General features: G+C 48.4%; 1 protein-coding gene across 2 annotated transcripts in view; it reads left to right on the plus strand.

Annotated features, from left to right (window-relative positions):
- The window catches only part of SLC15A1 (solute carrier family 15 member 1), a 41,296-nt gene that overhangs the window by 11,780 nt on the left and 14,792 nt on the right, over positions 1-14,724 (plus strand). For both annotated transcript variants that reach the window (NM_001082337.1, XM_051849879.3), the window contains 12 exon segments: positions 218-299; positions 400-541; positions 963-1,082; positions 3,647-3,746; positions 3,937-4,027; positions 7,186-7,269; positions 9,301-9,383; positions 11,538-11,624; positions 12,167-12,256; positions 14,183-14,227; positions 14,355-14,387; positions 14,469-14,557. In NM_001082337.1, coding sequence (NP_001075806.1) covers positions 218-299; positions 400-541; positions 963-1,082; positions 3,647-3,746; positions 3,937-4,027; positions 7,186-7,269; positions 9,301-9,383; positions 11,538-11,624; positions 12,167-12,256; positions 14,183-14,227; positions 14,355-14,387; positions 14,469-14,557 — 1,046 coding nt within the window.

The raw sequence follows: 14,724 nt of genomic DNA on the forward strand, positions 1-14,724 counted from the left end.
CTAGCACCTGGGAGGGGTTGGTGCTGTGTGGTGGGTCCTCTCTTTGGCAAGTGCTGTGCAGAGTCCTTCTCAGACCTGCAACGGAACTTGTGGCTTCGCTTCCTCGCTGTCTCCACGCGGAATGATTGACAGCAAAGCTGACGATTCCCGGTGAGTCGCTGAACAGGGACGCGCGAGGGGCGGGTTGCTGAGCCTCCACTGTTTCTCCTTTGGCCAGAGCTGCTTCGGCTATCCCCTGAGCATCTTCTTCATCGTGGTCAATGAGTTCTGCGAAAGGTTCTCCTACTATGGGATGAGAGGTAACTTCGCGCCCCCTGGCGGCCCCGGGGGCAGGCGGCGGGCTGCCGCGGCCAGTCCTAACGCTGTGCCCCTCCTCCTCCACCTGCCGTCTGCGCAAAGCACTCCTGATTCTGTACTTCAGAAACTTCATCGGCTGGGACGACAACCTGTCCACGGTCATCTACCACACGTTCGTCGCGCTGTGCTACCTCACGCCCATTCTCGGAGCTCTCATCGCCGACGCGTGGCTGGGGAAGTTCAAGTGAGTGACCGCCCCGTTTCTGCTCACCCGCGCGTCCCCGGAGCCTGGCGCAGAGCCTGCTGTTCGGCTGAATGCGTGCTGGAAGCAAGCGTATGCCCTGTGCCCAAAGGTTGCTACAGAAATCACCGAGGGGCTGCCCCTGGCCAAATACCGTTAGCAGTCGCAAGAGGAGTAACTCCTCCTAGTGGGAGATACACAGTGCTCATTTCTGCAGTGCGGTAGACACCGGGCGTGTGACCCTCTTCCCGGCTGGGCCAGGTTTGCCCTGCACCTGTAAGCTCAGTGTCTTCCTGAGAGGTCCCAGCCATCCTCACACTGGAGAACCCAGTGGACTCAAGGCCGGGCTGGCTCTTCTGGGGGAGTGGGAAGCAGACAGTGAGCGTGGAGCTCACGCGGATTCTCTTACCCGTTCCCAACACAGGACCATCGTGTGGCTGTCCATCGTCTACACCATCGGACAAGCAGTCACCTCCCTCAGCTCCGTCAATGAGCTCACAGACAACAACCATGACGGGACCCCCGACAGCCTCCCTGTGCACGTGTGAGTGGGTGGGCGTCGCAGCCGCGCCTGCCTGTGCTCTGATGCTCCCTCTTTGCCCTTGCACTTCACCCTGAGTGGAGGGAGGCTTTTCCACTTTGTCAGCAGGACACAGAAGGCAGCGAGTGGTCTAGAGGTGGAGTCCGGGGCCTGTCACCCTCCTGCTGGTTGTGACAGGAGGCATGGCACCTTGGGACAGCTGGGGTCAGCACATCCACATGGTGTGTGATCGGTGGGCAGGGTATTCGTGTCCATGTTGATTCTTAACCAAACTTGATCCTTAACACCATCAGGTGTCCTCTGGGCTCGGCACCTTTGCTCTTCTTCCTTTTTTTTTTTTTTTTTTTTACAGGCAGAGTGGACAGTGAGAGAGAGAGAGAGAGAGAGAGAGAGAAAGGTCTTCCTTTGCCGTTGGTTCAGCCTCCAATGGCCGCCGCGGCCGGCGCACTGCGGCCGGCACACCATGCTAATCCGATGACAGGAGCCAGGTACTTATCCTGGTCTCCCATGTGGGTGCAGGGCCCAAGGACTTGGGCCATCCTCCACTGCACTCCCGGGCCACAGCAGAGAGCTGGCCTGGAAGAGGGGTAACCGGGACAGAATCCGGCGCCCCGACTGGGACTAGAACCCGGTGTGCCGGCGCTGCAAAGTGGAGGATTAGCCTAGTGAGCCACAGCGCCGGCCCTTCTTCATTTTTCTTAAGGATTTATTTTACTTATTTGAAAGGAAGTTACAGAGAGAGGGAGAGGGACACAGAGAGGGGAGAGAGAGAGAGAGAATCTTCCACCTACAGGTTCACTCCCCAAGTGGCCGCAACAGCCAGGGCTGGGCCAGCCCAAGGCCAGGAGCCAGGAGCTTCATCCGGGTCTTCCTCATGGGTACGGGGGCCCGAGCACTTTAGCCATCTTCCACTAATTTCCCAGGCCATCAGCAGAGAGCTGGATGGGAATGGAGCAGCCATGACTTGAACCAGTGCCTGTACAGGCTGCTGGCGCTGCAGGTGGCGGCTTTACCCGTGAGGCCACAGCTCCGGCCCCTGCCCTCTGCCTGTGACATGCTGCACTGCTCCTGCAATCATTCTGTTTCCTTGGTCCCTCCTTCCCCAGTAACTCATGCTGGGTCCTTGATGGCAAGCGTGACCTGCATCCAGGCCCTCTGCGGGGCTGCTTCCCTTGTCTGCCGTCCTGCCAAGCAAATGACCGGAGATGTCGGGTTTGTGTCCCGGTTCTGTGCTTCAGGAACCTTGGCCAGTGCATAAAGCACCTCATGGGCTGCGGAATAGAACTGAGGCTCAAGTTAGTGTCTGCAGGGCCTGTGTCGGCGGTTTATCTGTGGCTGAGACAGCTGCCAGCCTGGGCCCCTGGCTGCTACTACTATCCCCCACCAACACCACTCCCCAGCTCTGCCGCAGAAGAGCAGTGTGATGGAGACCAAGTTGTCTTCTCTGTGCCTAGTTTCCTAACCTGCAACAAGTTAAGTGCACGAACTTCAGAGCCAGGCTGGCCTAAAGTCCTGCCTGTGGCCATTGCTGCTTATGTCAACTCAAGAAAGTTCCTTAGCCTCTGTGCCTGTGTGTAACACACCGACAAGAGCAACAGTAACAGGACTGCTCTGGGCTAGCCCAGTGAAGCACCCAGGGCACTGCCTGGCAAACGAGTGCTCCAGAAGTCCTAGCCGTTTATTTTATTTCACGGGTTTGATCTTAGAACACATCAAAGACCCTCACCAGAGGAAGTGGTCTGTAGTGTTCAACTGACCAGGTTTGGGTTCTCTCTGAAATGCTTAGGGTGAGCATATTAAATACAAGTTCCATTAGGAAGCAAACAAGACAAAAGCAGTGCTTTGGTCAGTTAGTTAATTCAGAAGCATGAATTTTAAAGTTCTTTCTCTGCAGTATTGGCCCTGACTTTGTGTATTTCAGTTGTATAACATTTTTTTAGTATTGTTAAGTAATATTAGCAACTAAGATTATACACACGTTATAGTACCTAACTGTGAATTTAATCAAACTACAAAATGCGGTTGATAAATGCTAAGATTTAATGCAAAGATAAATGCTAGTCCTACCTCCTGGGTGTAACAATATGTCTTTTGCTCTATCTCTTTCCAGTGTTCTGTATTTTGTAACCAAATTAAGATCATGCCATATAACCTGATAGTCTGCTTTCAATGAAAACATGCTTGCCAACATCATTTAATGACTACTGGGTCTACTGTGATTGTCTCAGACACAATGCATACATTTGTCCCATTGACACTTTGGTCACCCATGCTTTTACTGGAAATGATAAGGCTACCAAAGAAATCCACCCATGAATCTTTGTTCAGATTTCTAGCCATTGCTTTAGTTTTCTCGATGGCAGATTATTAGAGAGAAGTAGGAAGTTGAAGGCCCTTGAGTTCCAGTTGGCACTGGGCTCTCATACTGCATCCTGGGAACTGTCTTATTGGAAGGTTGAGTCTCCGCTCTACGTGGACCACTGCTCTTGGTCCTCTGAGGAAATCGGGCAGAGAGGGCTCCTGCTAGGGCTCTGCCATTTGGGCCCTAACCTCCTGTCTCTCTCTAGGGCGGTGTGCATGATCGGCCTGCTCCTGATAGCCCTCGGGACAGGAGGAATCAAGCCCTGTGTGTCTGCCTTTGGCGGCGATCAGTTTGAGGAGGGCCAGGTAAGAGCAGGCGCCTGCCCAGGGCCCACAGAAATGAGGTGTGCATGTAGAGAAACTAAGCTCCACAAACACAAAGTCTGTCCGCCATTTGAGTCTTGTCAAGTACGTCTGACTGCGTGGAGTTGGGAGTGGGGTCAGAGCATCAGCTCCACTGCCCCGTGCATAACTACCTTTATCCTTTCTGCAACAGGAAAAGCAAAGAAACCGGTTTTTTTCCATCTTTTACTTGGCCATTAACGCTGGGAGTCTGCTGTCCACAATCATCACCCCCATGGTCAGAGGTGAGAAATGTCTCTGTTGGGTTGTGAGGAAGGCGGCCAGCAAAAGCACTGTGTTCCCGCTTCGTTTCATCTCCCTCCCCTCGTCCCTCTACTTCAGCCCTCAGACCCTTGTCGAGACGGACATTGAAATCGAGGAGCTGAACTTCTTCTCTTTCTGGTTTTACCTGCTTTTCCAATCTCACTGCATCCCTTGTCCCAGTGACAGCTGAAGAGTCAAACCATCCTTGGCATTTAGCGCAGGCATCAGTCTTCCTAAATCATTAGGATCGCGAAGTCCCAGTCCACGATGAGAGATACGAGCTAAGGCAAGTGCTGGGTCCTGCAGTTGACGTTTTAGCCATCGAGCGTAGCTCCCCGCTGGTGTCTCGGGGGAGCTAGGAAGAACTTAGCGGGGAAGCATTGTCTTTGCCTTGCTTTCATGTCAAGTATTTCTGAAAAAACTGCCCGGAGAAGGAAAATGAGACAGTAAGCGGCAATAATGCTGAGATGTTTGTAGCTGCCAGGGCCCGCTTGAGAGTTTGTGAATTTCCACATGGAATAGAGTGTCTGGAGTTAGTAGACAAACAAGACCATGGTGTCTACTCCTGAATCCGATGAAATAAAGTGTTTCCTGGGGCTGTCTGTGTTTCTGCATAGAGTACTATTTTGATGACAGCCAGTTAAACCCTGTTGCAACATGTTTTGTGTCAACATGTAATCAGTTTTCTTCTTTTATTTTCTCTTACTTCTCTCACCTCTGGCTTCAACCATCATATGTATCATGCATACATAGACTCTATCAAAGGATAAAGTTTTTTTTTTTTTTTTTTGACAGGCAGAATGGACAGTGAGAGAGAGAGAGACAGAGAGAAAGGTCTTCCTTTTGCCGTTGGTTCACCCTCCAATGGCCGCCGCAGCCGGCGCGCTGTGGCCGGCGCACCGCGCTGATCCGATGGCAGGAGCCAGGAGCCAGGTGCTTTTCCTGGTCTCCCATGGGGTGCAGGGCTCAAGCACCTGGGCCATCCTCCACTGCACTCCCGGGCCACAGCAGAGAGCTGGCCTGGAAGAGGGGCAACCGGGACAGAATCCGGCGCCCCAACCGGGACTAGAACCTGGTGTGCCAGCACCGCTAGGCGGAGGATTAGCCTAGTGAGCCGCGGCGCCGGCCAGGATAAAGTTTTTTTTTTTAAAGAGTTATTTATTTATTTGGAAGGGAGGCAGAGAGAGAGAGAGAGAGAGAGAGAGAGAAAGAAAGAAATCTTCCATCTGCTGGTTCACTTCCCAAATAGTCTCAATGGCCAGGGCTGGGCCAGGCAAAGCCAGGAACCAAGAGCTTCTTCCAGGTTTCTCACAGGAGTGGCAGGGGCCCAGGAACTTGGGCCATCTTCTGCTGTTTTCCCAGACACATTGCAGGGAGCTGGATGGGAAGTGGAGCAGCCAAGACTCGAACTGTTGCCCATATGGAATGCTGGCACTGCAGGCTGCAGATTAATCCACTGTGCCACAGCACCGGCCCAGATAGTCTTTTAAAAAGTAAAATCATGGGCTGGCTCCATGGCTCACTTGGTTAATCCTCCACTTGCGGCGCCAGCATCCTATATGGGTGCTGGGATCTAGTCCCAGTTGCTCCTCTTCCAGTCCAGCTCTCTGCTGTGGCCTGGGAGGGCAGTGGAGGATGGCCGAAGTGCTTGGGCTCCTGCACCTGCATGGGAGACCAGGAAGGGGCATCTGGCTCCTGGCTTTGGATCAGTGCAGCGCTGGCCATAGCGGTCATTTGGGGAGTGAACCAATGGAAGGAAGACCTTTCTCTCTGTCTCTCTCTCTCTGTCTATAACTCTACCTGTCAAATAAAAAAAATAAAATCATGCCTCTCATACAAATATAGAACAAGCGTATGACAAAGGTTTTTACCGAGCTACTAATTAATGAAAGAACCTGAAAGCTGTTGTAATCAGTTCAAGTGCATTGCCATGAATAGGAAGCATGTGCATGACTTGCACTTTTCTTTCCTTACCTTTTCTTTTCTTTCCTTACCTTTTCTTTTCTTCTCTTCTCTTCTCTTTTCTTACTCTTTCTTTTTTTCTGTCTTTCTTCCTTCCTTCCTCCTTTCTTTCAAAGATTTTATTTATTTGAGAGGCAGAGTTACAGAGAGACAGAGAGAAAGGTTTTCCATTTGCTGGTTCACTCTCTAAATGGTTGCAATGGCCTGAGCTGGCTAATCCAAAGCCAGGAGCCAGGAGCTTCTGGGTTTCCCATGCAGGTGCAGGGGCACAAGCACCTGGGCCGTCTCTGCTGCTTTCCCAGGCACATCAGCAAGGAGCTGGATCAGAAGTGGAGCAGCTGGGACTTGAAGCAGAGCCCATATGGGATGGTGGTGCTTCAGGCAGAGGCTTAGCCTGCCATGCCACAGCCGGCCCCACACTGTTCTACTAAGTAGGCAAAGTCAAATTCAAAGCCCTGGTAGGATCGGATCGTTCCTGGAGGCTCCAGCCTTCCACTGAGAAAAGGATTGCCGGTCATTTCCGCTGCCCCTTACAAAGTCTTCATTTTTTTTCCCCTTACTAATCTTGGAATCTCAGAGCTAACTATCCTTCAGTTGAAGGTTGGCAAAAAACCAGAAACCTGGATGACACCACTCACGTACGTGTCGGCTGGCGCTTTCCCCACAAAGGCAGAGTTCAGCGGTTGTGAGAGACCAGACAGCTCACAACGGCCACGCACTTGCTGTCCAGCCCTCCCATGACAAGTTCGCCAACCCCTGACCTGGGTCATCTCATTCTTACCTAACCGGTGTGAACACAAAAACATACGGCATTGATTTTTTTTTTTTCTCCAGTGCACTTTTATTTACTCTACCTCGTACATTTGAGTTTTTGTATCCAGGCCATGTCTGTCTCACCTACTAAGAAAATTCACTGAACAAACACAGTCCCAGTGATTTTTGGCCTGGCCAGGATTACACATGTGTTTAGGGGCTAAGATTAGAACCTGTCTCCGTCTCCTGCTCTGTCTCCTGCAGAGTGGCCTTGCTCGGCTGGCAATGATGCAGCAAGCCAAATGGCTGGGTCTAGAATGTTAGGTGAAAACAAGATGAAATAACCGCTGAAGGGTTTTTGAAAATGGGAACTCCATGCACATGACCAAAGCCGTAATTAATTTTGTCTTGTGATTCTCCCCAGTTCAACAATGTGGAATTCACGTTAAACAAGCTTGCTACCCACTGGCCTTTGGGATTCCTGCTATCCTCATGGCTGTATCCCTGAGTAAGTAGAAATCAGTCAACCTAATTCAAGCTTATGAGCAGGTCAGGCCCCATCTTAATTATTGTGACTAATTTCTAAAGATCCCCATGGCAAGGTGTGTGAAGAATTGCCAACACCCGTTACCCTTGCTCTGGGTACTCAAAGAAAGTAGGTTTGGCAGCTGATTCCATAAGGCACAGGATACACAAAGGTTTACAGGACAAAGAATCAATCGAGTTGGACATTGAAGCATTTGATGCTGTTTAGAAAGATTAAAGTAAAGTTGAGAGCAGATGCTAGACTAGCTGACCCCACAGTTGAAAACTCTCGTCCTTGGCAACATGTGCTTACCTACCATTCACTTGAAGACATGACAGCCCTGTTCAGTGGCCATGGGAATACTTCCCATGAACACCTAAATTTCCATATTCATCCCAAAATGTTTTGGCTTAGAATTCTCTCTCTCTAGAGGGTACATTCGTGTATGAGTCTATTAGATGCAGTAATTTGCATGTTAGTCTTGGCATTGGCTTTTAGGAAGTGTGCGGTTTTCTCCATGGGATAGTCTGGCTGGAAAGACGGTAGTGCAAGAAGGAAACAGCACAGCGGCCACCTCTGCTCCCCAGAGCCTGTCCCCAACTCGAGTGAGAGAGCTGGCAGCTTCGCACACGTCCGTGACATCACTGTCTCCAGGAGTTTTTTCCTCTCAAATCTTCCTAGTATCAGACAGACCCTCTTTCACCCACGTTTTAGCAACTTAGCTCAATCCTTTCACTTCTGCAAAGGATTTGTATTCTCCCCTTTTTAATACTTCTCTTTTCTCCATAACTCTTCAGATATTGCTACCTTCTTTCCCTTAGAAGGCTCCGTTATGCCCTGTCTCTGATTCTGGGTTTGGAGACAGAGAGTATTTCAAAAAGTCTTGCTCTGTACCAGGCACTGTATTAAGTATGCTTGACAGATTCTCTATTGGTCTATACAAGTCATTCATTCATGAAAAATTGGACTTTCTCCTGTGGAGGAATTGCGAATGGTACAAACACTATACTTGATACCGCTTCTAGAGCTTCCTGTGCTTAAATTACACTTCAGGTAACCAGAGGCTTGAAGATTCAAATATGAGTTGGCAAGGAAACTGGAGACTCTTTCTACTTCACCATCTGTGCCAGCATCAAGCCAGCACAGGAGCAGATGTTGCTTCCGTGGGCTATGAAGGACACCCATGGTAGACACATACATGGGGAGAAAGCAAGTAGAATTCAAACTACCATCAGCATTTTGCAATTATTAGATTGTGATGGAATAATCAGAACTCCTGCCATAGGGACCATGTTCCCAGAGCCTCTTGCAGAAATGCTTCTTTGCATATAATTTTCACAACATGCATTTTGCTAAGAAGTTCCCTGGAAGGCTGGCCTCACTGAGAAGCTGCTGCTGCCATTTGTAAAGCTCTAAGGGCGGCACAATTGATGATCACTGCTCTCTAGCACAGGGACTACCGGAAAAGATGGCTGCCACATAGGACGAAGTGGAAGTTTCCACAGACCCATTCCTTTTTTTATTTTTGGATATTAAGAAGACGAAGAGGAAGAGGAAGACTTCTTTTGCTATTGTGGCCAGAAAATGAGACCTATGTCTATTGTGCTTGTAGAATAACTCCTTAAGTAGTCTGTGCACGAAAGCATTTAACTCCTTTTGCCTCCCTTTACATAGAGATGGAACTGTGCTTAAACAGCAGTGCCCAGTGGGCATGAGCTGCCCCAGGTTCTGGGAGTTGATAGAATTAAACTTAGATATTTGATTCTTCACTTGATCTTAGCCAAAAGGCCGAGAAGCGGTTAAATATTTGATTCCTAGAACACAGTACAATATGACTCAGAGACGTGGTGGTTGTTAACAAAACAAGTTTCCGAATTGTGAGGTGGGTAGGTAAACTCATTCTATGAGCAATCCGGTTATTTCTGAAGCAAGGTTATAACGCAGGCGAGAGCTCGTCTCTAGGCCACAGGCAGCCCCACACGCATGCGTTGACACGTCTTCTTTGCCCCCCAGTCGTGTTCATCATCGGCAGTGGGATGTACAAGAAGTTCAAGCCGCAGGGGAACATCCTGAGCAAAGTGGTGAAGTGCATCGGCGTAAGTACTGCAGCTGCGCGCTCGGTGTGATCGCCCCAGAACCTCCCACTGCCTTTAAACTGAAATGCAGATTAAGCTTTGTCTTGTCTTGGAATTCTAGTGTCCCTATTTATTTTCATCAACGGGAGGTTCCCATAAAACTCACTGAATGGGAAAAGATGTAGACAGGACTCAAAGAAGGGAAAATGGGAAAGGCTCCGAGCTCCTGAAGATCTGTAGTCAAAGCAAAGCAAATCGAAGGGGCTCTTGCCTTCAGAAAGTAAGGCTGAGAACAATGATCTTTAAAAATGAGCACACATTCGCAAAGAAGACCACTGTAGTCTTCGTAACAGCAAAAATGCAAACGTACCAGCTGGCTGAAACAGGAAAGCCATGCTTGACTTGCAGTACGATCTGTCCTGTGAGAAGTCTGGTGTCAGAGGGTGTTTGGGGATGAGAATGTGCCCGATTTGCTTTCTTCTCTCCGCACCTACATGGCATACGTACATACAGGTTTATATATAGGCAGGAAATAAATGTTGAGAGTAGGAACCTTTAGATAATGGGATCACGTGAAATGTTCCCTTGTATCTTCCCCATTTTTAGTGAACATACATGCTGTGCAAGAATAACCAGGAGAATGTGTCTCTTATTGATTTTTTAAAAAAGTGTGTGGGTAGGTTTTGGATGAGAAGACACCTGAGTGTAATTTTAGGTCTCTTTCTTTCTCTCGACCTGACCTTATTGCAATGGCTTATGTTGTGTATCTCACCTTATGAGGTAACTGTGGCCTCTCCCTTCACGTGCAACTCTTCCCCCTTCCCTCTCATTGTAAATCTGTTCCCACCAAAAAGATACTTCCAAGCAAAGAGAGAGCTTCCCCTCACCTACGCTCTGTCCAAGACCCTCCTTAGCAAGTAATTGACAACTTAGTTCAAAAGAACGACTGTGTTACTCAGCCATGAGAAGTGTATCACCCAGTTTGATAACATCAGCTGGGCGTCCTTACCTTTTGGTCATAAGCTGTCCCAGCCATGATCAGCAACCCTCCTGCTGCTACCTTGTTGCGAGTGCACTTTGCTTGTCTGGAAGGTGTCTCCCAGAAGGCAGTTAACTAAGAATCTTCCCAGCCCTTCCTTTATGATGGATGGGCCAGCTTATTTTTCTGATTGGTGTTAGCATAGTTTAAAATATATTTAAATGTCACCTTTATTTTCTCATAAATGTTTTTCTATGTAGTGGGTTCTCACCCTTAAATTTAAAAACTAATACTCATTTTGGTTATTGGAAAGCTTTTGTTTGGAACGACTTAGTATGTGACTCTAGTTTTCAAGCATAGACTTTGTGAAATCGAAATACAAATATTTCTGATAAAAATTTACTATCAAGCTGAGATATTTGGGGCAAGTGTTTGGCTTAGTGGTTTGAAGGCCAGTTAAGACACTGCGTTCCTTACGGGAGTGCCTTGGCTCAATTCCCAGCTCTGGCCCCCATTCCCAGCTCCCTGCTAACGCACGCTCTGGGAGGCTGCAGGGAATGTCTCCAGTAACTGGATCCCTGCCACCCAGGCAGGTAACTTGGACCCAGTACCTGGCTCCAAGCTTTGGCCTGGTCTAGTCCAATTATTGCAGATATTTGGGGAGAGAATCAACAGACGAGATAATATCCTCTCTCTGTGCCTCACGAATCATTTTTAATTGAGTTATGGCATAAGTGTAAAGTTACTTTTTGGATTACGTGTAAAAGACTTGGTATAAGAAAAGAATGCAAAAATTTTCATTAACTTTTTAATATTGATGACATATTAAAATCACACTTGGGGTTTATTTGGTTGAATAAAACACGTTTCAAATTAATTTCACTTGTTTTTCTTTTGTGTGTTGAAATGGCCGTGGAAGACTGAAATGGCGAGTGTGTCTTGTGTTCTGTTTCTGTCAAACCTGCTTCTGTCCAGGGTCTGGAGAGCAAAGTTTACCCCAGCTCAGCCGCTCTTAGAGACCAGACGTAAAGGCATCCACCGTGCCTCCCAACATACTCATTGTGCTAGTGTTTACCACTTTCTGCTTTGTTTTGCTCACAAATATATTTTCCCACTAAAAGGGATTTAATGGAAATGTATTTCTGAGATACAGTAGTTGGTTCTATTTTGAATTTCATTTTTCTTCCTTCCTTCAGTTTGCCATCAAAAATAGGTTTAGGCACCGCAGTAAGCAGTTTCCCAAGAGGGCGCACTGGCTGGACTGGGCTAAGGAGAAATACGACGTAAGTCTGTTCTTGCTACAGCTGCCGATTCCTCTACAAACTGGACCTCCGCAGTTTCAGTTCAGAGTGCTAAGGCCACCTGGACAAAACCATCACTTACCTCCTGGCCTGGATTAGCATGTTAAATAATGCTTTATTTTCCAAATTGAGAAGAATTTGATAAACAAAGCATATAATTTGTTTGGGAAACGGTGTACCTTGTTCATAGCTTTTTCTCGTTTCCATATTACCTGCCATTAATTACATGTAATTATGATCACATAACTTTGAACACAGACAGGTTAGGTGGTAGTGGTGGCAATAGTGGGATTTACACTTAATGGAACTTACATTAGTAAATTCAAGTCATTTACCTCCTAAACCTATGTTTCCACTCATATTTCAAGCAGCTTAGAAATGTTTGATTTTCTGAAGAAGCCTGTTATGATGTTCTTTGGAGAAGGCAGTCACCTCTAGCTTGTCCCTAGACGTAAGGCCCTCCCCACTGAAGCTGTGGGTGACAGGAGCCGCGCTGACGTGCGCCTCTCTCCCTGCAATTGCAGGAGCGGCTTATCGCGCAGATCAAGATGGTTACGAGGGTGCTGTTCCTGTACATCCCACTCCCCATGTTCTGGGCCTTGTTTGATCAGCAGGTAACGTGACGTGCTGTTTCTGTACTTCTTCGTTTAACAAGCGTACGTGGGGCAGGACCACGTAGACTTGGTATTCAGCTCCTGCCGGGTCATACTGAGTTTATAAGGCTACATCAAAAATTTCATGGAAAATTAAAAGATGTTTATGTGGGTGCAAAAAAAAAGGCTGAAATCTACGCATGCAGGTCATCTTCAAAACATTCATGGAAATGTGTATTATGAAAAAAGTATGTGTGCACTTCAATTTTTTTGCACCAAAATGAACATGTTTTGACTCTACTTTCCATGAATTTTGAAAGGACTCTCATATTTGTTAAAAAGAAAAAAAATCTACATGTTTCTGTTCACATTTCTGTTGCAAAATGGTGAAGAAAATTAGACGTTGTCAAGTAAAGTGGACTTGAGAAAGATTGCATCAAAGCATCAGGTCTCTCCCATGGGTGGCAGGGGCCCAAGCACTCCGCCAACTTCCACTCTTTCCCAGGCACATTTAGCAGGAAGCTGCATCGGAAGTGGAGCAGCCGTGACTTGAACCAGCACACATATGGAATACTGGCATTGCAGGTGACGGTGTTACCTGCTACCCTTCAATGCCAGCCCCCAAACTGGACTTTAAAAAAAAAGAATCTGAACACAAGTGGTTTGGTTGTTCAGAGGAAATTGCATGAGGGTGCACATCCCTGGGAAGACACTGGCACGCGCACAGTCATCTCTCCTAGTTTGCAAGCGTGAGACTTGGAGCAGCGCCTTAAGGACCAGCCAGGAGGTCTGGCTGTTGGAACCAGGTTTTCACTAGGAATTCACTCGCCACGTAGTAGCTGGGTGACTTGGGGTCATAACTCCTAACCTTTCTGGGAGGGTCCTTGTAACCCACCTCAAGGCTGTGAGGCTCGTGTTGAGAACATAGGCTCAGTACACAGTGACTGTTGGCTATTAGGACCCCAAACAGTGGCGTCCACCTAGTGGGGTTGATCAATCCCTATTGAAACATTTAGTCTTCCATGGAAATAATCCTAGACACGTGCCTGGGTCATCTCTCACCAGGAAATAGGGCGACTGTAGCTAGACTCCTCAGTGCTCTCTCCATAGAGTTCCACTGTAGGCCCAACTAGAGTGTCAGAAATGGCCCTTAACAATAATAATGTTGCTGAAGCTGTGAAAATCCTCCACCTGTCCCCTTGCAGGCAAGGCTGGGCTTTCCAATGAACTCAGAACTGGGTTTTGCATTTCCTGCAGGCAGCTTCCTCTCAGGAAGGGCCTTCCTCTCGGGAGGGGCCGGGTCCTGCAGCGTGCTTGCTTGAGCCCCAGAAATGCAGCGTGTTTCTTTTTAACCTAGCACTTCCCAAGTATTGTTTCTCTTTACCTGGTACGTTACCTGACGTGTACCCAGTATTATGATGGAGCTGGGCGACTGACCTGGTGGTTACAGTGATATTTGAATCTGTGACAGTTCAGACTCCATTTCCTGATTTGGGAGAGATTCACCACTGAGTAGTCAAATTCGAGAAAGGCACATGCCATGGGGCCAGCACTGTGGCATGGCAGGTAAAGACACCGCCTGCAGTGCCGGCATCCCATATGGGTGCTGGTTCAAGTTCCGGCTGCTCCACTTCCAATCCAGCTCTCTGCTATGGCCTGGGAAGGCAGTGGAGGATGGTCCGAGTCCCTGGGGCCCTGCACCCGCATGGGAGACCCAGAAGAAGCTCCTGGCTCCTGGCTTTGGATTGGCGCAGCTTCGGCCGTTGAGGCCATCTGGGGAGTGAACCAGTGGATGGAAGACCTCTCTCTCTCTCTCTCTCTCTCTCTCTCTCTCTTTCTGCCTATCTGTAACTCTGCCTTTCAAATAAATTTTTAAAAAATCTTTAAAAAAAGAAAAGAAAAGAAAGGCACATTCCCAAATGATCAGGAAACGTTCTTGTTTTTAAGGGTTCCAGATGGACGCTGCAAGCGACGACCATGTCCGGGAGAATTGTAAGTGCGGGGGTGGGGCGTCCCTTTCCCTGGCCACTGGCGACTCCTTTGTTTCAGTCTCCTCGTCCCCTTCCTCCCTGCCTTTCATGACGTGTTTCTAGGAGGTCTTTTCCCTCTCTATTTTTAGGGAATCCTTGAAATTCAGCCGGATCAGATGCAGGTAAGGGAACATCTATGAGTTGCTTCCGGAGGTCAAGGTCATCTTTGAGACTTTGTCACTTGGCCTCTGCTTCATCCGCAGACTGTGAACACCATCTTGATTATTATCCTGGTCCCCATCATGGACGCCGTGGTGTATCCTCTGATTGCAAAGTGTGGCCTCAACTTCACGTAGGTGACCGGTGGGTTCGGGGTGGTGGGGGCTCCTGTGGTCCCCGAGCCTTGCCAATGGGCTTCACTCCCTCCACTGCAGGGCAACAGCGCCTGTAGGTTGGGGTTTTGGAGAAGTGTTTCTGTGCCAGGATTCCTGGAAATCCTTGAAACCCAGAGCACCATTC

This window comes from Oryctolagus cuniculus, chromosome 9, assembly GCF_051225735.1.
Source record: "Oryctolagus cuniculus isolate XC-2025 breed Fujian yellow rabbit chromosome 9, ASM5122573v1, whole genome shotgun sequence".
NCBI classification, from domain to species: Eukaryota; Metazoa; Chordata; class Mammalia; order Lagomorpha; family Leporidae; genus Oryctolagus; species Oryctolagus cuniculus.